At 39.4% G+C, this 24,879-nt stretch overlaps 4 protein-coding genes across 4 annotated transcripts; 3 read left to right on the forward strand and 1 right to left on the reverse strand.

The window, feature by feature from the left end:
• Positions 1-11,313: 11,313 nt before the first annotated feature.
• LOC148905338 (uncharacterized) lies at positions 11,314-14,511 on the forward strand. Its single transcript, XM_089040164.1, has one exon. It carries the CDS (start codon positions 11,429-11,431, stop codon positions 14,123-14,125), a length of 2,697 nt encoding a protein of 898 aa, XP_088896290.1. The 5' UTR covers positions 11,314-11,428; the 3' UTR covers positions 14,126-14,511.
• Positions 14,151-16,285, reverse strand: LOC148905339 (uncharacterized). The gene has a single exon (XM_089040165.1). It carries the CDS (start codon positions 16,186-16,188, stop codon positions 14,680-14,682), a length of 1,509 nt encoding a protein of 502 aa, XP_088896291.1. The 5' UTR covers positions 16,189-16,285; the 3' UTR covers positions 14,151-14,679.
• On the forward strand, positions 16,238-21,906 carry LOC148905340 (uncharacterized). The gene is made up of 10 exons (XM_089040272.1): positions 16,238-16,274; positions 16,409-16,557; positions 16,676-17,019; positions 17,657-18,097; positions 19,059-19,216; positions 19,739-19,921; positions 20,073-20,170; positions 20,372-20,602; positions 20,716-21,257; positions 21,845-21,906. Exons 1-9 carry the CDS (start codon positions 16,238-16,240, stop codon positions 21,040-21,042), a joined length of 1,968 nt encoding a protein of 655 aa, XP_088896398.1. The 3' UTR covers positions 21,043-21,257; positions 21,845-21,906.
• Positions 21,907-21,917: 11 nt separating this feature from the next.
• Positions 21,918-23,318, forward strand: LOC148905341 (uncharacterized). Its single transcript, XM_089040504.1, has 2 exons — positions 21,918-22,614; positions 23,090-23,318. Exons 1-2 carry the CDS (start codon positions 22,167-22,169, stop codon positions 23,122-23,124), a joined length of 483 nt encoding a protein of 160 aa, XP_088896630.1. The 5' UTR covers positions 21,918-22,166; the 3' UTR covers positions 23,125-23,318.
• Positions 23,319-24,879: the final 1,561 nt, after the last annotated feature.

A 24,879-nucleotide genomic window follows, 5' to 3' on the forward strand; every position in this document is an offset into this window, starting at 1 on the left:
GACCATGAAGAAGAGTGAGACCTGACAAACTCTATTTACATGGTGGTGTAGAGTCCAGGTACTCAAACCCGAGACCCCAGAAGTGAGAACTTGATTCCCCAATCTAAGAAAAGTGTTGTACCATTTCGATATATATCTCTCCGTTAGCCTTTCGTTTAAAGGGTGTCCTATCATTTCAATAAACCTTTCTCGTGTGGTTTTGGTCAACAGGTTTTCTTCTTCCGTGCCAACTAAAAAAGGTTTTTTGTCCACAAACTTTGTACGGTGGCTTCAAGTGTGGAGCAAACAGGAACTTCTCAAAATGTCTCGAAAGAAAATTAGAACCATGCCATGAGGGATTTTACTTATGCGACAAAAGGTAAAAATACTTTGTTCTTTGGCGAACCTGCAGGAATGCATTCGGGGTAGATTGAGGAGGTCCTTTTTCCTAAAAATATGTAGCGAAACGAAGGTATTCCTATCAAATATTTCATCAATATCTCATTTCAATATTTCATTTATTACTTGCTTTGCCTTCCACCGTCTCCCTTTCACGTGTTTGGTTGAAATTCCTGGATTTTGAGATGAGAATATTTAAGTAAAAATAGGTAATCGTTGTTGTTAAGGTGTTGAGTGATCTTCGCGTTTTCCCTAGTTTGTATTTTTTTAAAGTCACTCATTAAGACAAAAGACAACTTCTTTTGTGCTGCTTTGTCCACCTTTCTTAAAATAATGCTTTTCGAATTTTTTTCTTTTTCCAAAGTGTCTTCCAGGTTTTTTTTTAAATTGATGATGCCATAATACAAATGCCCTGAGCAGGGCTTATTGTATATGAGGCATGCGCGTGTTACGTCATAGCCGCCATGTTGGTTGACGATAACAAAGCATTCCTCATTAGCTTCTCTTGTTAGATCAACCAACACGGTGGTTGTTTCATCGTTATTCACATCTCAAAGGATTTCGAGTGGAATAGTCCACACACTGTATTTATAGTTTTTATATTAATACTTGTTCTTTTATCTCAGTCGTAAATGTATTCCAAAAGGCTCTCCATGCTCGCAGTGTCCTGTTGGAGAGACGTTTTGTATCAAGACCAGCCGCTGTATCAGGTCTTCAGACTACTGTCTTGCACCGGGAAAATGCCCACCGTGTAAGTACCAGTGTTATATTGTTATTTGATTGGGTTCTGGACCTAGGGGGTTCTGGACCATAAAATGGGTTGGGATTCCTATGGTTCAGTGAAGCTAACACAATGTCTTTTCTTTTGCAGATCAAACGAAGTGTCCCATACTCGGAGGCTGTATCAATAACACCATTCCTTGCTTACCACCCCAATCCAAAATCGTCTATAAAACGGTTTGGTACTTTGAACAACTACAGACAATCACTCCTTCTCTGTTTCCATCTGGAAACACTATCGCAATTACGTCGATTTCCAACGTAAGTGGTTCATTGGTCTACCATGACGGAAGTTCTTGGGTCGAAGTCAGTGGTATTTCTCCATCGTCTGCGCTCGTACTTGGAAAAACATCGAGAATCAAGTGAGGAAACATTTTGTTTGTAAATTGTGATGAGTGGGGGGGAGGGGGTGGGTGAGAAGGAATGGAGAGTACAAAGAAAAAGAATGGATGAAATTGAAAAACGATGGAATGAAAGAGGGGAAATGAAGAAATAAGAGGAAGGAGAGAGAGAGAGGTAACGGAGAAATTAAAATCAGTAGTAGGAAAGTAGAAAATAATAGAAGGTTAGGAGAAAAACAAGAAAATCGAGAAATAGTAGCGAAAGAGAGAGAGGTTGAAATACAAGAGGGAAAAGGCTTAGGGAATCATCGGAGATACGGGAAAAATGGAGATGTAAAAAAATTAAAAGAAAGGAAGAAGGAAAAGCAGATAGAAGAATGAAGCAAAGGAAGTGTAAACAAAAAACACGTAGAAGAGCAAATACAAGGAAGTTAGAATGGAAGAACTATTAATGGTGGTCACGAAGATGCTTTTCCTTATTTCATCTCGTTCATCTTGTTCATTTTTGCTTCTATTTCTAGTTTTAAACCCAGTGATTCAGCGTACCACGGTGTCATACTTTTGAACTATACAGCCATTTCTGGTAAAGTAGGAGCAAAAATCGATGCTTCGAGCTCAGCAAGAGCGGCGGATGATGTCATTGCTATATTTCTTCTCGCTTATCAACTTCCACCAGTACTGGGCAGAAAAAATGTGCCTTGCATGGTCAAAGAAGACTCCAGAGCTAATAAAATTTCTGTGAGTATTGCAACTGTTGAAATAGCTGCGTTTATCCACATATTCATGCCAAATAAATAGTGCAATGACAATGACAATGAAAATAAAAAACTCTAATGATAATAAGGATGATAAGGATAATCATAACAAGACTGAGTGGGAAAGTCGTACTAGTAATAGGCCGTTTGCATCATGACTACCACTACCAAAATGCTTCGCGATTTTTTTGAGTTCAAATTTGTATTTCCTCATGAGAATAGTAAAGACAATTGGTGCTAATTAACTGAACAAAAGAAAGTATACAAGGGATTCTGGTAGACGTAGTAAATGACGCTATAATATAAATGTCTTATAAACTCTTTTATAAAATTTTGTATTTTGCAGCTTGAAGACAAAATGAACATCACGATTCGTAATATCTCGCATGAGAGCAACATTCCTGATGACGTTTTACCTTTCTTGAAACGGGCTTTTGCTCAGTATTATCTTAATTCCCTCAAATTTGCGAAAACCTCGCGATACGGTGTTGCTGCTGTTAGCCTGCAAAACGGCCCCAGAAGAGGTATGCACAAACATTAGTAATACACATAATTTGGGCTTTTGATTTGGAATTTCCAAAAGGGCGGGAAATGGGAAGCGCGCGCGTCATCTGGCTAAAAAATATATTTGAATATGAAATGCGCGCGCATGTCTCTGTACTGTGATATAAACACGCTGGAAGATTTAGAGTAAGAGAGAAGCAAGCTTAGGAACACGAGGTGTAGCCTTGTGTTTTTCTTTGTCTCTGTATTCTGATATGAATACGGTAGTCAGGCCATCCGCCCGCGCCTTATATTTCAATTAGGGAATGATCTTTAACCAACGACAGAATTATCAACTTTTTTTCAGGAAAATTTAGTAATGTACCTCCTGTAAGCCGAGGCAAACCAGTCATAAAAGATATCTCGGCAAGTTTCAATTTTGTCCCAACTCTCAATTATCATGGCCCGTTCAATGCAAGCTTCGCTGGTGTTAATTTGGTCAAATACTCGATGGACTATCCTATCAGAGCTCTTCAGTTTTCGCCCCATGTTGCTTCAATCATCAACATTGTAAGTCTTTTGCAATAGAACCTCTCCGCTATATCCCTACCTTTGGCTCAAAACAAGCTTGGAATTATATCATAGTTTTCCATAAGTTAGGATATTTGGATTTTAAGGAATGATTTACACATACACTTGATTTAGTTTTGGTTTTTGACTTAAATTTTATTTTATGTATTCTTTTCTCATTTATTAGTATTATATATATAACTAGTTTGTGTATTAATATTAAGTGCTATTTGGCTAAATGGAAATAGCGCTATATTAAACAAAGGTTTATTATTATTATTTTTGGTATTTAATCTTCCACAGCTCCTGTACGACAAGAATGCCAGTGTGAATGTCATAAATGCTTACAATAGCGTCTTGAAAGACTTGGATAATAAGAAGTCTGCTCCTAGCAAAGCCAAGGTTTTGTCATCCATCGATGCATTAATTGCAAAAGGTTCAAATGTCGAAGGATTAAACGCCGTCAAGAAGTTGTTCACTCAAACCTTTCAATACGGTAAGAACTTTGGTTTTAGGTTTTCGCATTTCAGACCATCTGTCATTCCCTTGATAATAGAGCAGTTTGGGAAATGATAAAGCTAGATTGTAGGCGGCATATCGTAGCCGATGTATCTTACCGTAATTGCTTGCGACTACGCTTTCTGACTGGTTAAATCACCATTAAAACATGATGGAAAACCACGGTGACGGTATACCTTAACCTGTACATACTATGTCATTACAGGTTGTTTTACACTTGTCACCGTTACCGCAATCATCATTGTCGTTATCACCATCACCACAATCATCATTGTCATTGTCACCAACACCACAATCATCATTGTCATTGTCGCCAACACCACAATCATCATTGTCATTGTCACGACCACCACAATCATCATTGTCGTTATCACCATCACCACAATCATCATTGTCATTGTCGCCAACACCACAATCATCATTGTCATTGTCGCCAACACCACAATCATCATTGTCATTGTCACCACCACCACAATCATCATTGTCGTTATCACCATCACTACAATCATCATTGTCATTGTCGCCAACACCACAATCATCATTGTCATTGTCGCCAACACCACAATCATCATTGTCATTGTCACCACCACCACAATCATCATTGTCGTTGTCACCATCACCACAATCATCATTGTCATTGTCACCACCACCACAATCATCATTGTCATTATCACCATCACCACAATCATCATTGTCGTTATCACCATCACCACAATCATCATTGTCATTGTCACCACCACCACAATCATCATTGTCATTGTCAGCAACACCACAATCATCATTGTCATTGTCACCACCACCACAATCATCATTGTCGTTATCACCATCACCACAATCATCATTGTCATTGTCACCACCACCACAATCATCATTGTCGTTATCACCATCACCACAATCATCATTGTTGTTATCACCATCACCACAATCATCATTGTCATTGTCGCCACCACCACAATCATCATTGTCATTGCCACCAACACCACAATCATCATTGTCGTTGTCACCAACACCACAATCATCATTGTCATTGTCACCAACACCACAATCATCATTGTCGCCAACACCACAAACATCATTGTCGTTGTCGCCAACACCACAATCATCATTGTCGTTGTCACCACCACCACAATCATCATTGTCATTGTCACCACCACCACAATCATCATTGTCGTTGTCGCCAACACCACAATCATCATTGTCGTTGTCACCACCACCACAATCATCATCATGAACACCATCCGTGTCCTCACACCTATACAGCACTACTATATATCATGATAATCATTAATTGAGTATCTTGTTATTCCTAGCTGCCGCGGAAACTTCTGGAAAAGAAATGGTGAGTGCCGGTTATCTTATAATCAAATTTTGATATTTCAAGACTTTAATTCATATTTCTTTTTTCCAAATTGCGCAAAATTGCTAAACACATGTCATAAAATATATTTATGAAAATTTTTTAGAAATTTAAAAAAAATTAAACCAAAGAAGAAAAAACTAAAATGATATTAAATCAAATAATCCAGAAGTTTTTGTTTTTTATTTAAATTTATTTAATTAAATTTTATTTGAAAAGGTTTACGTACGTTTTAGTTCTAGCCAACCAGATTGCAAAATTTGTTAGTGATTTCGAAATGGCATTAGAAATTAATGTTCTAGCAGTGTTCTCATGCTTCAACAATTATCAAGTTTTCAAATCTGTTTTCACTACGTAGCTAACAAGCATTCCTGCAAGACAAATCAATTATCAATTATTTGTTGTTATCATTTCAGCCTCCAAGGCGATACGACCCAGCCACTGTGACCTTACCATCCGGGGGAAAATTCTTCGTACAGTACAGTGATATGACAATTAATCTGGGATGTAAAGTTATCCCCATAAACGATGCTCCGACACTCACGTCATTCACTACTTATTTCCCACCAATTCCATACAACCTTAGTGTGACGCCATACAATGGGTTTAAGGTCAGTGAGATAACTACCAGGATTCCAATCCCGTACGGTTCAACTCCTCCAAAGTTTAGCAAGCCTAAACCATTTATAGAGGACGTTGATGGGGACGTACCTGGTATCGCTATCGTGTTTGCTAAGAACAGTAGTCTTGGGGCCTATTACTATAAAACACCTGGATCATCCTGGCAACTGGTTAACCTTAATAATACTTTGATCAACGGAAAGCCCAGTGGAAGAGGAGAGGTGCTTTTGTTGAAGCCAACGTCGAGGTGAGGATAAATAAGGATCTTATTAATACACGTTACATTTAACCGCCACACGGCTGTCTCACTTGGTTAAGCATCAGACGTTCGTACGGAAGGTCGCGGAAATCCCAGGCCGGACCCGGCAATTAAAATTTAGAGTTAAAATATTTGAGTTGAAGGTGTTGATCAATTAATGTGGCATTTCTTACGTTATGTCATTGTTTGATGATAACAAATCATTCATCATTAACTTCTCTCGTTAATTCGACCAACATGGCAGCTGTTTCATTGTAGTATTTATGTCTCAAAGGATTTTCAGTCATGTGGTTTAACCTCAGAAAAGAGACTGATGGGATAACTCATTGGACGACTTCAATGCACATTCCACGCTAATTTTAATCGTATTTTCAATATTTTTGCAGCCTTAAATTCCAAATGCATGACCCTGATGCACTGTGGAGCAACACTGAAGGCAGAAAACAGGCCAACGTATTACTTGCTGCCTGGGACCAGAGCGACAACCAGACAGATGGTGTACACAACTTCTTTTTCCCGACGGACAAGAATGCCTCGATTAGTATCAAGTATGCATCGGCATTCACTGCACGCTTTGGTTGTGACAACAAACCAGGATCTCGCGGTCGAATTGATGTGTGTGGTCGGTGTGGAGGTGACGGGCTCTGGTGCAAAGGATGTGATGGTGTCATATTTTCTGGAGCTCGCATTGGTAGGTTATTAAATTAAGAGATTGAAGATGACGAGGAGAGTTGGTTAGGGGGAAATAGAAAGAAAAGCCAGCTTACCAACCGATAAGATTGCTCCTCGTGAAATCACCTCCCATTTTTATTAAATATCTTCAGTAATAGACCTCTTGAAGTCAGTCGGTATGCGGAGACATAACAATAGGTTTCCATGAGAACAACAATTCTCATGAGATTGAAATTATTTGGCATTTTCCTCCAAATTGAGCTGCTTTGACGTCACATGTGCAGAGAGTCTATATATTGCAGCATGATTAATCATGGAACGGTTACATCATCCCTTTCCTTTCCATCAACCTTTGCCCGAAACCCAATCTTTTCAGTCATACCCAACACTCCAGATCATTAGACAAATACAGCACACTGCGGCCTGCTTACTTCCAATTAACTTAGATCTTCCAAGAATTTTTTCCAGGACTCGATATGTGGCATTGACTTTGATCAGCACAGCGGTTGTTGCAAGATATTTATGAAAGTCGAAGGTTTTTATTCCTTTCAATGAAATGGTTGGTAAATGTTGACATGGTTTTTCTTCGATTTATCTACAGATCACTGCGGCAATTGTACCGGTGGCACCACAGGCAAAGTATTCAATTTCCGTAAGGATTGTGGCGGAGGTTGTGGTACCTCATTCAGAGATAACTGTGGTGTCTGCCAGAAGTATGGCAAAGTCAGAAATTTTACAGACTGCTCTGGGACTTGCTTTGGAGGCGCGAAAATCAACAAGTAAGTACACTAATTAACGGTTTAATGATTATGGCAATATCATCATAAATCGTTTTCAACCGTTTCTTTGTATGTGTCTTTGTTAAACAAAATATTCGGGACTCAAATAATTTCTAAAATCCTCGTCGATTATATATTTGTCATAAAGTTTCAATAAAATTCGTTTTTTTTACGATATAATCCCTGCTAACCGCTTGCACATCGTTGAACTAAGTTTTGAGCTATTTCGAGTCGTTTTCTGGGTGCGAGCAACTTGAGGAAGAACTGCCAGTTGATCTGCTTGAAACAGCTGACTGACGCGTGATAGTTTAGGCTAAGTTGTAAAAGCAATGTTCAATGCTTAGTTGAGCGTTGACCTGCTGAACGACTTTGCATGACAAAACAAAATAGCAAAGATTTTTTAGATAATTTATTAGCACATCTGTCTGTCTGGGTATTTATTAAACCCTGTTTTTCACGGACGGGGATTCAGTGCGGTCTTCTAACAACAGTTTATTCTTCATTTAGATGTGGAAACTGCGTTCTTGGTAATACAGGAAAAAAAGCCAATTTTGGTGAAGATCTTAATTGAATTTTGGTGAATTTTTTATCCATGGTAAATAGATAGTACCAACACGACGAAACAGGCTGATCCTTCTTCAGGTTGCTATGTGGTTTATTTATTTGAATGTGCCCTTCTTCAAATTGGAAATACAAAATAAATACCACAAAATCTATTGAGAAAAAGTGTTATTTCTTTTGTATGCTTGAGAAGGTTTCATTTACAATAAATATGCTGGATGGCGATGGCGATGGCGATGGCGATGGCGATGGCGATGGCGATGGCGATGGCGATGGCGATGGCGATGGCGATGGCGATGGCGATGGCGATGGCGATGGCGATGGCGATGGCGGCGATGGCGGCGGCGGCGATGGCGATGGCGATGGCGATGGCGATGGCGATGGCGATGGCGATGGCGATGGCGGTGGTGGTGGTGGTGGTGGTGGTGATGGCGATGGCGATGTTAGTGGTGGTGGTGGCGGTGGCGGTGGTGATGAATGGAAATGGCGTTGATAATAACGGTGAAATTAGTTTCCTATTTTCATAAATATCCATTCAAAAACGACTCTTAATTTTTTCACAGTCAAAACCTTGCCAGAGCAGACATCAAAAATAAACGATTCGTCATCTCAACTGTGAATATAAATGTTGGAACATACAGACTTCGGTGCCAGTTGGATGCCCTAAGTGCTAATTACTTCACCTTGAACAACTTCACATTCTATGACAGCAGCGCTATCAGCTATTCTAGCATCACACCAAACGAGACTGAAGCTAAATCTGGATCCGTTAACGTTACGATCTCTGGCTCTGGTTTTCCAGATACTGGATACATTAGATGTATTTCAAACAAGAAATTTTCTTACCCAGCTTTGTACGTAGACAGCTCTACAGTCAAATGCTTGTTTCCTAATGTATCGAAGTCTGCTGACCTCAAAGTTGCCGTGTCTTTTGGAGAAGGTGATAATAATGTACCTTCTTCAGCTCCAGGATTCCATTTCTTCGCCAATTCTCCATATCCTACGGCCATTTCATTTTCTCAAAACCTCCAGGCCTTGGTTGTAACAATGAATAAGCCTTCCCAACATAAGGGACTTTCATGTTCTGGAATCTTCTCTGCTGCATCCATTTCTAGCTTCGGAACCCGAGCCAAGTGCAGACTGCGTACGCCCCTCACAATGTTCATCAGTCTCCTTGGCAGACCAACAGTCGCCCCAGGTGATTCCGTGATATTCAACAACGGCTCATTAACTGCAAAATTCGAGGAAGTTACAAAACGTGCAAGTGGAACTGAGAGTTTGGTCGTTCAGGGTCCACCCAAAGCTATTGTTCCCAAGGCTCGACTATCTGGACCTAACAAAGCTGGTAAGTACTATATACTGTGTGTGACGTATTTACTCGAGTTAACCCCGCTCTTTGGATGTTAGTGTTTTGGTTACGACACTTTGGGGGTGGCGCTTTTTAAAAATCATAACATTTGTATGTTATTTACACATTTCGAACTGAAAGACAACATAATCGAGGAGAATGAATTTCCGAGGCTGGTGTAGATTGACTTGTACCGTACTTGTTTTTTTATTTTGACTTGTCGAACAATTCAGTCTGATGATGCTTCGATTGAAATCTGCATTGTTGTGATAGAATGAAAGAATGCGGCGCTTATGCGGGGGGGCAGTGCTCTTTATAAGATATTTTTTCTCTCATAAGAGGCGCTTAATGGAGTAAATACGGTACTCAGTTTTCGTATGAGTGGGTAGCGAACGGTGCTGACTTACAGCACGTACACGGTATGATAAATTCCAAAGCAGGGACAGAGCGGTTTGGTCAGAGTGCTTTCACGTTTCTGCGAACCATACAACGGGACATATGGGTAGCATGGGCGGCGTTCTTGGCTAACGCGTCGTCTTTCAGCGCTGTGAGTCCAACGGGTCACTGGTTCGAGCCCTGCGGTCGCCACATGTGAATTGAGTTTGTTTGATGTGTTGTTCTCTCCTATGCTACGAGGGTTTTCTCCGGGATCTCCGGTTTCCTCCCTCCGTAAAAATCAACATGTGAGTTAAGAGTTGTGTGTATGAATATTCGAATGTAGTAAGGAGTGTGTATGGAGGATACACGGCCCCACAAGCTCTTAGCTTTAATGCCTACCGTGTATAAATAAAAAAGTTTTTGTTTTACAACTCCAGGCGCTGCACGTCCATCAAATCTAAAACTGTCTGAGATTTGAAATATCGACTAACAAAAGGACAAAAACCTGAAAATTGAAATATTGAACTCTTTTGATCTTTTGTATGTCCTTAGGTGCATGCGCAAAAATACGATTAGATGCGTCTGCGTCTTCCGGGGCTGGTGGTCGACGGCTGAACTTCACATGGAGCGTAGCCTGGGCAGCGGATCAAGACAGTGGAGCTTTAACCGCCAACGCTACTGCAGACCTAAGTTCAATTCAAGCTACATTAGCGGGTCTTCCTGCATTTAGTCCTAGACTGGCATTTGGCAGATACAATCTTGTGCTTGGCTTCAAGTATGAATTTACGGTTAAAGTAAGAAATTTTCTTGGCGAAGTGAGCGAGAATGCCAGTCTGGTGGTGGAGCGTGAGAACAAACAGCTACCAATACTTGCAGCAGGACAAGCCAGTAGAAAAGTCAGGGCATCAAGAGATGTTACGATACAAGGTTGGTTTCAATTGGATTGGATTTCAAAATTGTGATAGGTGTCATATAAAAGTCTTCAATGTCTTGAGTGAATGCATCGTTCAGTGGATTATAATATAAAATGGTTCTACTGTGTTAGGGGCAGGGAGACATGCTTCACACAAATGTTGGGTAATTAAATAGTCATTTTGGCAACAGACCCCTTGCATGTGTCGTCAAAGCAGCTCAATTTTGACGACAAAACAAAAGAATTTCAATTGCTTAAGAATTGGATACTGAGCTGCATTCGGACGTGCTGCAAGGGGTCTATTAATCATCTCTTAGCTTTTACTTATTTTTCTGGATTGTCTCACAATTTCTGGGTCCTCCTTGCTTCTCGAAACCGATAGGTGTCACAAATATTCCATGAACAGTCTTGCTTTACCTTTCACGAATGCGATGCCAAGGTTTATATGGTGGGAGGACTGGGTCGGAACCGGTCAATCGTGAAAATGATGCCATGAATCTCTACATTGATTTTTTTTTTTTTTTTTTTTGCTCATTTCATTAAAAATCGGGTTGCATTTGTCAAACTCAATGATATTATACAATTTCATATATAGATCGTTTTCACGTGTCGTCATCAATTTCCGGTCGCCATATTGGTGTACCTCGATAGCGTGACTATGCAAAAACATGTGTGTAACAATCATGCCATGACTAGCGAAGTGCTCTGAATAATATGGAATATGTTGCCGGCGAAAAGGAAAAAAAAGAGTTTAGCGAAAATTTATCTTCAATACCTCTATCTGAGTATGCCAAGAAGCTGGAAACTCGAGTGAAACGGCGTTATCTTGATAAAATTTCGTCGATTGGAATCGACCCCGTGTTAGTTGACAGCAACCTTTTTGAGCCGGACTGTTTACCTCCAGTAGAATCTACAGATCTGCTATTTTATCTCGTCCTAGAAACAAGTTTCTACACAAACCAACAGTTTAAAGCTTTTCGTAGTCTGGAAGCTTATAATCAGATGGTCTCCGGATTTATTGCAAGCGTAGAAGGCCACATCATTTCTGACAAGTTTGTTGTTGTCGCGAAGGTGAGACATTCTCAGCGAATGAACGATGCTCTGATCCCAGTATGGATAATCACAGAAAAACAGGGGAACATAATTTCTTGTCACTGTTTAGGTTGTAAAGCGGGTCTTGGTGAGTCGTGTTCTCACGTAGCTAGCGTACTATTTTACCTAGAAGCCTGGACGAAAATAAACGGCAAGTTATCCTGTACCCAAGTAAAGTGCACGTGGATTTTGCCAACCTACGTGAAACAAGTTGATTATGCTAGAGTACGAGATATCAATTTTACTTCTGCACGAAAAATGAAGACGGACTTAGAGAAAAAAATCGATTATCATAACGATATTCCCAGTCAAAGCAAGTCAACACAAGTTTTAGGAACATTTAAGTCTTCTTCAAAAGAATGCAAAGCTCCTACAGAACCGGAAATGGATGCTTTCTACGCGGAAATCAACAAGAGTCAAAACAAGGCCGTGGTTCTAAGCTTGATTTCTCCATACTCAAGTAGCTTTGTGCTGAAAAGCAGATCTGTTCCAACAGTAAATGATCTTTGTAAAAAGGAATACTTAGATCTATCATATCCAGAGCTTATAAAGGTCTGTCAAGGCATAAAGATTGAAATTTCAAAAAATCACATAGAACAAATTGAGAGAGATACCTTAAAACAGTCAAAAGGACATAACTTTTTCAAACACAGAGCTGGAAGAATTGGAGCTTCTCAAAGTAAGGCTGCATGCCACTCAGATCCTGCTTTGCCCTCCCTGTCTCTAATACAATCAATTTGTTACCCAGAGCTAGCCAAGTTTACTACTAAAGCCACTGTTCATGGTTGTAAACATGAGGAAGATGCTATCAAGGCCTATGAACAAATAATGAAAGGGAAGCACACCAATTTCAAGGTTCAGAAGTGTGGTCTGTTTATCAATGAAGCTTATCCATATATACATGCGACACCTGACTTCTTATGTTCTTGTGACTGTTGTGGAGAAGGATGTGGGGAGGTGAAATGCCCTTTTTGCATTGAGGACTGTGACTTTAATAGCTATCTATCAAAGTCATCATGTTGTCTACTAAAAGATAACAATGAAATGTTTACCCTTAAGCATGATCACCAGTATTACTATCAAGTTCAGCAGCAGCTGTTTACTTTACACAAAGATTACTGTGACTTTGTTGTATGTGCATTTGGAGATGATGGGAGTACGACACTTGTCCAGCCGAGAATATTCCCAGACAAAGAACACTGGGAAATTGCATTGCCAAAGCTCACCACTTTTTGGAGAACCTGTGTCTTACCTGAAGTGCTTGGAAAATGGTCCACTAGAAGGCATACTTCAAAAAGAAGTGAGCCAACAGCAAGTGGGGCTATTTGCTTTTGTAGAACTGCCCAAGATAGATCATGTGTCTGTTGTGCCAACCCCATGTGCCCAATCAGTACATTTCATCTTTCATGCTTGGGACTGACAACCACATCCAAAACATGGTACTGCCCAAATTGCAGATTGTTACCTGAATTCAAAAACTCTAAAGGCAAGTCCCAATCAAGCAAGAAAAAAATAGCATCTTCTAAAGCCTTGGCCCTGGATGATATCTGTATATGCAAGAGCAAGGCAAAGAATACAGATAAGCTTATTGAGTGCCATAACCCTGTGTGCAAAAATGGAACATTTTTTCACTTGGCCTGTTTAAGCCTTAAACGTATGCCAAACAATGCTAATTCCACATGGTCATGCCCAGATTGTAAAAAGAATCAAGCACAATCTAATAAGAAAAAAGGAAGTGGAAGTGTCAACTTTGTCAAACAAATCCAAGGAACCAACAGCAGTGTGAGTGACAAACAAAAGCCACTTGGAAAGCTTACACAGTCAGAGTTTGACCTTATTGCATCTCCAACAGGATGGTTAGACTGTTCTGTGATCCAAGAAGCACATGTACTGCTTATGAAAGTCAACAGCAATGTAAGTGGTTTCCAAAGACCAACCCTTGGTCCTGTCAGACAGTTCAATGTTGTTACTGGTGATTTCATTCAGATAGTGCATTTGAATAACAATCACTGGGCATGCTTAACATCTATTGGCTGTCTTCCTGGGTATGTTAACCTGTTAGACAGCATGACATCACCAATTTCGCAAGAGATAATTGAGCTCACGAAGAATTTGCTTGGTCCAAATTTCAAGAATATCACTCATATACCTGTACAGCAACAGCAAAATGGGAGTGATTGTGGTGTGTTTGCCATTGCATATGCCACATGCCTAGCCTATGGTAAAACTCCAGTTGTGAAGTTCATCATTCCAAGGATGCGGCCACATTTGCTGAGTTGTCTTAAAGCTGGTCATTTGACACTTTTCCCTACCACTTGAACTTCTTGAGGCATTTATTTTGGAATAAAAATTATTGCCTATTTCTTTAATTTCATGAGACATTTATCTCTAAAGGTTTAACTATAAGAGTTAATTATGAAATACAATGACCTAAAAAAGTTAGTGTTCATGCTATTAGAAAATTTCAAAAAAGCATATGTACATGTTATGATACTTAATCATATACAAAGATTTCTAAAGATAGATTGTGTTGGAGTTGCGATGAAAGTGTGCATGCCTAATTCAAACTTTCACATGCCTACATGTATTTCACATTTCCATCACAACTTCAGTGATCCGCCTTAGCTTGACCACATTAGTTTTATCCCACGAAAACATATTGATAAAATTTTCAATAAAACTCAGCCCTCCATACTCAACTGAAACACGCTGTATGTTAACATTTTAAAAAGTATTGTGTAGTAATGCATCAGGGGTAATAGTAACATTTGCTGCATTAATTTACAGAGAAATGATTGTGAGCCCCAATTCTCATTCAAAACATGTTACATTGTCTACGAACAATGGCTCACAATATATTTCTCTGGTTTTAATCAATCAAATGCAACTATTCCAGGGCACAAGTTTACAAGAGCAGCACATACATTAATTATACGGTCAATCATTGGTTTTGAATCTTCGTTGGAATCATTAGGGTTGCACTGAAGGAAATCTATGGGTAGAATGCCAGAAAATATTGTGTACTTTCGCCGAAGAAGTCCAATGACTCTCTCCACATGAATACGTACATTAGCAATGCCACGTGTTTGCTCCACATCAACAGGATCAAGTTGGTCTTTTCCCCTGGTGAACGCAGGGATGGCAAGCTGTGCACGGTGAAACATTAGGCTTTCTTGAATAGTGAAGCCTCTGTCTGCAAGGACTAGATCTCCAGGTACTAGCATCTTCATTAAACCACAGTTCTCTGTCAGGAACTTGTCAGAAGTTCTTCCTCCCCAGGCTTTTGAAACAAAGGAGATACTTCCTTGTGGTGAAATGCCAATGAGTATTTTCACTGTATTGTGGTGCTTATAAGAAGAAAAAGTTTGTGCACGGGCATAAAGGTTTGAAGGTCTGTTAATAAAGACCTCAAAACAGTCAATGATAACAGTGGTTTTGTTACCAAAGGAAAAGTGAAAACTTTGGGGCATGGTACGGTGCAAATCTTCCCTTTCTGGCCAGTGGATTAATGGTTGTAATCTTATATCCAAAGCTACCATCCAGGAAGAAAAAATTCTTGAGACTGTAGATAAAGACACCGAAAATCGATAGCTTAGATCTTGAAATGGCATGTTAAGTTTGAGTTTCATCAGTGTCATGGCAAATTCTTGAAACTGTGTCAGGCTTTGAGTCCTTCGGTTTACGTGTGGTGAAACGTGTTTAAAAACTGTGTTTAATATATCAAAAGAGGGTAATCCAGTGTAGAAGGAGACTTTGTCATCATTATTTTCAAAGTCATAACAGTCAAATGGCTTATTATCGTCCAGCTTAAGAGACTCGAAAAGATATTCAAACTCATCGGTTTGTGTACCTGCTTGGGAGATTTTTGCTTCCTCTGTCTGAGTGGCAGCATCCTTTTGTTCTGAATCATCTTCTTCTGGTGTACAGAAGTCAATATTCAAAACTTCAGTACCTGGTTCATTCAGTTTCTTTCGCTTTGCCAACAGCTCTTCGTCACTAGTGTGTTCAGTGTCAAACGGCAAAGACCTCTTTTGCTCGCGATTTCTCGCTCTCTCGCTTCTCTTTGCCGCTGTTTCCAGATTTGAACGCTGCTTTTTCTTGTGTCCTAATTGAAGAGTTGGAACCCAGTCTATGTTGTATTTATCCCAAGGTTTCGCAGCCCTTCCACTTACGAAGTGTTTGCCACATACTCGATCATTCTCGATAATCGCCTCCGTCAGATCATCTCGGCTTATAGCTGTGATCCACCTCGATCGCCTTTCTTCTGACAAATATTTAGCTTCTTCCCCTTGACTAGTAACGATAGAAGGTACTCTTGCAAAATAAACTCCTTTATCTCTTCCACTTTTCGATGCGCAGCCAACAATCATACATAAAACCATCTTCACACTCAAGACGCTCTTGGTTTGTTTACACTTTTGGTACACCAATATGGCGGCTAGCAACGGTTGTCAAGTGATTTGGTCACGTGCGTGAAAACGATCTATTGGTGGACAGTTGTCCGCTCTCCCCAGTCCTCCCACTCGATATGCAACTCGGCAATGGTTCAGTAGACTAGAAGCCTAGATTATGTATACTAATTTCTTTCTCATTCCTTTATAGCAAGGGCAATATTGTCTCCATGTCTGGATCCCAACAGTGTGGCAAACAATGTCTTGTTTAATTGGGAAATTGATGCCGTAGGAATTGACCTCAAAGTTACCGATAAACCAAGGCTGAAAATCAAGAAAGGAACGCTACAGGGAGGAAGAGTGAGTAGTAGTTGTTAAATCTCCTCCAATCTTTGATAAAAACTTATCAATCCAGAATTGAATTTCATCCTATTAGAGACCAAGTCCAACTAACAATTCATTATGTTGCTTCTTGTAGCGATACACACTGACTGTCACCGCCGCCATGGCATCCGACCAAACCCTATCCACTACTAAAAACATAGTTCTTGACGTTCAAAGTGGTCCCCTCGTTGCTAAGATAAGAGGTGGATCGTATCGGGTTGTCGGGGCAACGTCTACACTAACGCTAGATGGCAGAAAGTCGTTTGATCCTGATGGTTCGTCAGATTCAGAATGGTACAATTGGGAGTGCGCGGATAGCAGTGGGGATCCCTGTTTTGTTCCCGATCCTGCAAATGCTGCCCGAAAAATTCGTCTTGTTCTTTCCTCTACTGCAAAAATTACTGTTAATGTAGGATCGAATCTGGAGGCAAACAGCAAGTGAGTGTTTTGGTTCCAACGGTGTAGAACGATTGTGGTGTATGACAGTAGAAAATAATAATAATAATAAGGAAAAATTTATATAGCGTCGATATCCTTAAGTTCAAAGACGCTTTACAATATAAAAATGTGACTCAATAGATTTAAAATTTAAAATAAATTTAAGAAAAGAATTACTATTTCATGAATAAGAGTGAGTAATAAAACATGCCCATAATACATATCATTATCAACATATTAAAAACAAAATTCATTGCATTTCAATACATACATTAAAATGGAGTATTTTTTACCAATTTTGAACTGAAATTCAACTTTTAAACCATATCTATCAATTACCACCATCTATCTATCCATTTACACACGTAAAATATCTATCTACTAAACCCGCCACCCACTCATTCATCCACCCATCCATCTGTGAATCCATTTACTCATCCATCCATTTACAGACACTACATCCATCCATCTATCTACCACTCGTTTTTCCATCCATCTTTACACACTACATATATACGTCCACCGATCCATCCATCCATTAACTTACATTAAATCCACTTATCTTTTTACCACCAATCCATTCGTTATCTTCATCCTTATATGTAGTCTAAATCTATGAATAATTATTCCATACTAGATACAAGTTCACAATGATCTACAACAAAGGATCTAGAAAGGCTTCTAAATCAGTTACCATTAAGGTCGAACCTGGTTCTCCTCCAGACGTCGAAATTAGACCCCAGGCGAACACCAAGGAAAACCCAACCTCCATTGTCATCATCAAAGCAATCGCCAAGAGCACAATGCCATCTAACAACGTAAGCTGGGAGTGTGTAGAGGAAGATGGTTTTGGTTTCATAGATCTCACCACTTCCGGTGTTGCCTTGACACCACTGAGCTTCACTTTCAAGAAGAAGAGTGGCAAGGGTAGAGTGTCCAAAAATGTTGCCCTTGTCATTGCTGCAAACACTCTTGCCAATGGCGTGAATTACAAATTTAGAGTAACTGTTGCTCATGCTGATTCTTCTGCTGCTGGAGAAACGATCATCACTACTAATGCTGCTCCTTCACAAGGTTGGTAATTTACTCATCATAAAGTGAACTGAGTATTCTTTAACCTTCTTTATACTTGGATATGAACACCTTTTGCTCATCATGCCATATATGATAACGTTTATACCATATGTGAATGGGGAAGGGGCGAGCGCGCGCAAAGTGGCGCGAAAGCTTTTGTCAAACGACAAGAGAAAAGAAGTCGAACAGAATTTTTGTGAGTCCTGGATTTTCTATAATTTTCTAAAATTTTCGGCTCTCTAGAAAAAGATAATTAATACACAAACGATTTTTTCTAAGAAAGGAAGGGTTTTGTGCTCTATTTCCTATGCCACGATATGGAACAAATGCCAAAAGGAATTCCTACTAACAATCAAAACCAAACTTCTATATCAACAGGAATTCTTGATATCTCTCCATCCAATGGCACAGCAATGGTGACAACCTACACGTTAAAGTGCTACTACGACGAAAATTGCTCAAACTTGGATTCAGCTGAAACTTCCTAAGAATACTCTTTAAAGGTCCAATAATCACTGTATGAAGTGTTTTCTCGATATTCAGGACGAAAGTATGATATTTTTACGATTATTTTTTGGAGTCTGTGACGTCATACACTCAACATCGAACATCGCTCCATACATTTCTTTGTAGTTTATGATCAAAATATCAGTAGTAAAGGGAGAAAGAAATACCCAAACACCCCAAAATATAAATTATAGTCACAAGTAATGTGAAATAAGCACATTAGCCACCTTTTTGGCTTCATAGGAATAAAATAAATTAAGGATTTATATACAAAGAAATGTATGGAGCGATGTTCGATGTTGAGTGTATGACGTCACAGACTCCAAAAAGTAATCGTAAAAATATCATACTTTCGTCCTGAATATCGAGAAAACACTTCATACAGTGATTATTGGACCTTTAAAGAGTATTTTTAGGAAGTTTCAGCTGAATCCAAGTTTGAGCGATTTTCGTCGTAGTAGCACTTTAAGTGCTTCTGAAGGCTGGTCTGACGATCCAGCTGACCTGCCACTGAAATATCAATTTGGGTACTTTAAGAAAGGAAGTTCAGGAAAAGAAAAATTGCTGGGCTTGTTCGGGGAGTCTAACGAAGTCGAGAGTATCAAATTTCCACCAGGTAAAGAGCAAAGAACTTACATTGAACACATATTATCCATGAGCGCGAATCCTCAAAGTCTTAAGAAGACTGCAAGTGTATGAGGTGTAATACTGCACTGAGAAGGACTGACTTGTAGGAGAACAGCGTTAGTTTGAGCTTGCAAGTAGAGTGTTCAAAATTCTCGTTTTTATCAAAAGTGATTTTTAATACGCAGAGTTCCTACATAATTGTTGTTCGTATTTGATTCTGATGATAGCAGAGTGGCACAGAGGTTACGCGTGAAATGATAGCAAAATGTAGAGCGTGGCACGTGAAATTATCAAAATGTAGAGCGTGATTCGTGAACTTCAGGTTTACAGTTACGCATGATTCTTTTCTTGAAATGTGTGTGATTCGTGAATGATTACGTGATATCCATGTATGGATGCGATATATGGATATATGGATGCTGCCTGTGCCACCCTGTGGTATATCGTTTCCTCAGAGGAGAAACATTCCGTTATTGACAGTACTTACAACATATGTTATTACATTTTACAGGTGATGAGTCCAATAGCAATTCCTTGACTGTATTCGTGGACTGTAAGGATGCCTTGGGTGCTGTGACAAGACAGACAGCAACAATCACAGTCATGCCTAAAGTCATCACCACTGCTTTCCTTGGAGAGGCTAAGAACGACATCCTTAAATCCTTTGAGAGTGCAGACTGGAACTCAGCTTTAGGTAAGAACTTTTGTTTAGCAGCTTCTAACGAAACAGAATTAAAGATAAGAGGCTGCTTGTAATAACTTAAAACGTTTAGTAACTGGGGTCGCCATCAAGATGGCCAATTCTAGGCCAAAACAACTAATTGATTGCCCAATTGACTTTACAGGTGGTATGGGCGCCCTGTTGTCAGCTTTACCATCTGGCTCATCGGACCCTAATCAAACCTCTGCAGTGACTGAAATGAAGGAAGCCTTTGCTGGCAGTGTAAGTAGATGTGTTTATTTTGTTTCTGTTATCATGTATGTCACGAAGGAAAGACGTACCAGTACAGCGGAACTGCTTTATGTGCACAATAGACAATACAAACCATACATGGGAAATTCCTTGTCCTTTTATATTGCATTCATGTATCCATATATAAGTATTGATCCAACAAGAAACCGAATTTAATTATTTATGTTTCAGACTCTTTCGATATTGCAAAACGGAGGTGTGGCTGATGACCCAGCAGCAAAAAGCGTCATGTACGAATCTATGGGTTCCATCACTAGCGGAGGATCAGCAATGAGTGACAGCACCAAGAACAACATAAAAGATACAATCTTGGGAATTGAAACTGGAGCCTCTTCTAGCAAACGAAGGCGAAGGCGAGATGTTGCGGGTAGTTCGTCTGTTGAAGTTTACACCGTGTCTCAGGTTCGTATTTTTGTGTGAACACCTCATTCATAATGACATAAATAATAGACATATATCGACAAAGATAAGAGGGATCGGGTATCAAAAATTCAAGATTCTCATTATGTCAACAGGCTGAAACCACAATTTCTCTGGTGAGCAACTTGATCGATCCAAATCTTTACGACTCTAGTACGATGGCCACGAAAGCATCGGTGCTTTCCCTTGTGGAGTCGAGTGGTATTAAGGTTTGTGCTGGTCTAGCACTGGGTATGCCCGCGGCTGTTGTTAAAGACAAGCTTTTGGTACTTCGAAGCGAAAAGAATTCATTAGCAACCGCAGATACAATATTCGTTGATATGGCTTGTAAGGATTGCCCATCGAGTCTTCAAAAGAGTGCCAAAATCAAGCTTGGAGTTTCTTTACAAACAACGTATTCGTCTTGGAGTTGCGCGGCATAAACAACTTGTAGTGAGTATGTTTGATTACATCACAGCAAATCTACGACTTGTTAAGCAGCGCACCTAATAATAAGACCTTGACAAACGTCGTTGACTTTAAAATCTACAACCCTGAGACCTATGCAGCTATATCCATCAGTACTCTATCGAACCCAGTCACCTATCAACTACCCGTCCTGGAGAATGCAACGCTTTCTAATGAAACATACTTCCAGGTAACTTTTATACATTGTTAAAGTCCAGCATTGAAACACTTTAGTGATATATTCTGTAGCCACTTTTCCATTGGCAGCTGCATAAGTTTCTTCATATACTGCGAGGATCAGTTCAATTTGATACATTACAACCGCAGTACAAATATATATTTGATAAATATCCTCATACACATAGATAACTTTCCTATCGGGCCGATAAACCCACCTCATGTGTCCTTGAAGTCTCATATTAGACTTGGTAGCTCAGTGTTTAGAGCATGGCACCGGAATCGCCAGGGCTCGGGTTCAAATCCTGTTCAAGACTTTGCTTCATATACTGCGACTATTAGCTCAACTTGACACAATACCTTCTATAACTGCACGTAAATCGTAGAGATAAATGCACGTGATTGCAGAGCGTGCTACTTTAAAAACTAGATGACTTTACCTACAAACCATCATTTTAGTAAACTTCATCCATCAGTTTTTATTAATGTCAATATAGTTTGTCAGTTTTGCTAACAATAATAAGTACTCTAGTTGGTTGCAAATCTGATTTTGTTAATTTATTGGTTAGCCTAACTAGGATGTTTTCTTTTTCTCTTTAGTGCAAACGCTGGGATTCTGGAAAGTCCTCGTGGACTGAAAGTGGTTGTGTGACCTACTGCTGTAAATGGCGATAATGGTACAAAGTACATCGAGTGTAGTTGTACGGAGGTCAGTTATCTTGCTGCATTCCAGGTTGACAGCCTACCAACCACACCAGCACCAACCACGACACCAGCCCCTGCCACAACAGCAGGTCCAACTGATCCACCAATTACTGTTCGAAGAGCGCAGTTTGCCTTGGTTGGGGATTATGATACTCTGGTTACCCCAGCAAAAGAGGCACAATTCAAGGCCGATGTCAGGAAGTCAATAGCGACAGTTATGAAGGTTAACGAATCAAGCATTGTTAACCTAACCCTTTCAAAGGGTAGCATCATCGTTATGTTTGCTTATATACCAAGTCCATCAGATACTGGCGCCAGTATGGATGCTGCTGTAAGTAACCTACAGGCAGCAGTAAAGAATAGTAACTTCTCGGTAACTCTTTCCGACGGAACCTTCTTGAAAGCAGACCCAGTATCGTTTTCTTGGACAAAGGACGAGAGCAAGCCCACTGTTCCTGCTCCAGAATCAGCTACGACTAAACCTGGTCTAACGGAGACGGAAATCATCATCATCGCCGTTGTTTGTGGTGTTTTGGGCGTGATTATCCTTGTCATAATCGTCGTAGTATGTCACAGGAAGAAGAACAGAGAATCAAAAATATCCCCAGAATCTTCAAGAGCACAGCTTCGCGGTGACGATGTAGAATTGGCGAACCGGCGAAAAGGTAAGAGTTCTATAGGCGACATATGTATGTATTATATATTATATATATTCTATGAGCGTGCGCGTTTTGACAGAAAAATGTGATTCCCACTAAGAAAGCAAAAAAAACAAACAACAACAACAACAAACAGAATTAGATGAAGTTTGTTTCAAGTTTTAGCAAGAGGTCCATGATATGAGTGGTATACTTGTGAACTGTTTGAAGACTAGACACTTAAAAGTAAAGTTTCATTCCTTGCTTCCTTCCTTCCTTTGGCTTCTTTCATTCCTTCTGTAATTTTCATATAGACAATTTAACGACATTTCTACTATCCTTGTACATACAGCTTTGAAAGACTCTCGGAAGAATAACTGCACATCTTATGCTTTCCAAAAGAAATTAAACATAGTTTTCTTTACCCCCCCCCCCCTCATACCAAAACGCTTCAATTCTTTCTAAAACAAACGTACTAACTCAGCTTCTCTTTGATTTACAGTCAATGGCAATGACAACGAAGCAGTCGAAACTTGAATCCACGTAGCGTATAACCTCAACCAAGATATCAACAACGCTGCACACAAGCAAATTTTTAATACTATAAACAAGAGTTATTAATCCTGCACAATCCTGTTTCCCATTTCCCAAGCTATTTAGTCAACTTTGTAATAGAATTGCCTAGGTAAGATTTCCCAATCGATGGACTACATGGAAATAAGCAATCTGATAGGCTTTCCAGCATCCAATTGGGACAATTAAACCTTTTCTATATTTAACGGATCTTTGTTTGAAAAAAAAACGTTCGTTAAACATAGGGTTCTTACATATTGTACGAAACATATTATCATTCTTATGTGTACCAATGATTACCTATAATAAGTATTATTTTTTTACAATCACCTTCGACTGACGTTACTCATATTGGATTGCGTAAGAAGATTGAAGAATTCTATCGAAGGCAAATGCAATATAGTTTCTATCATCCTGCCATCTGAAGATGGATGCCGCTTTGATCGTGAAAATCCTAGGTGTGGTGTTTTTTTTCGAGACGAACACCCTTTTTTGTTTGAAAAGCGCTGGCGCAGAAATCTGGCGCATAAATGTATTTAAAAAAAGGCAATAATCATATTAGAGATGAGATCCAGGTAAAAAATTTAATTATCAGGGTAATGACTCATCGTATGAAGTGGGTAAACATGAGTCCGTTCACAACTAAGAGAATGCATTTTGGTCTTCAAAAAAATTGTCCTTGTTTTGCAAGGGTAAAACTAACTAGCCAGTGGTGAACAAACTTGTGTTCCCAATTCTATAATGAAAATGAAATTTTTGTCTGTCCTGTCTTACGTGGTGTTGCTTGTACTCAAGCTTGACCAGAATGCATCCTGTTTGTCCTGAGGTCTATCGATTGGGTATATCATGTAACATATTCTATAATTTAAGCCATTTATTTTCAAAAGGACATTTGATTAGTTCTAAAAACAAGTGTTAGAAAAAGAAAAGTTTAATACAAATGTAGTTTGGATCATTTTTTTCCCATATTTTTCAAGCTATGTTTTGTTTTTCTTTTGTATTCTATTGCGTACTTCCATTTTGACCGTCCTTGCTGCCATTGTAGTTGTCAAAGTTTGAACGTATTAATGATATGTTTTTTTTTTGTTATTTCATTATTTTGGGAATCTTTGCAAACAATTTACTAGGAAATAGAAGAATGTAATGGAGTAATAAATATCATAATTGTACTTTGAAAGAATCGTTCAATAGTCCTTGAATGTTTAATGGTAAAACGAACCAGGCTAGACTGCAAGTTCTTGGTCACTCTTCGTAAAAAACATGCTTTGTGTACTTCTTTGGGCGAGCGAGGACTGGCGTGGATGCATGAAATATTAGACTAGCTATTAATCCTCGCTCGGTCAAATTAAGCAAAATGTAAGCACGACGAACTGTGACTAAGGAGAAAAGACTGATGTATAAGAAAATCATTTTCATTGTGTATTAAAAACGTGTGTATTTAATAAAGAGTGATGTTTTTACGAAGCGTCTTTATTTATGTTATCTTTTTATTTTATACTGGTTCTCGATTGACGTCACAGCGGCCATGTTGGCGTACAATCCAAGTACGGTTAGCAAGTGCCACTTACATGTTTTGGCCCGCATCCCGTGGCCCCACATGCATCTGGTGGCCCCTATGGTAACGAAACTAGGTACGATGCGTTAGACTTGTGTTGTCAGTCATCTGAACACGTCACATGGCGTGACGCGTCACATATCACGTGACTTACGAACAAAACA

This window comes from Actinia tenebrosa, unplaced genomic scaffold (genome assembly GCF_029948245.1).
Source record: "Actinia tenebrosa isolate PJP-AT-01 unplaced genomic scaffold, QUT_ActTen_1.0 PGA_scaffold7__59_contigs__length_16204524, whole genome shotgun sequence".
NCBI classification, from domain to species: domain Eukaryota; kingdom Metazoa; phylum Cnidaria; class Anthozoa; order Actiniaria; family Actiniidae; genus Actinia; species Actinia tenebrosa.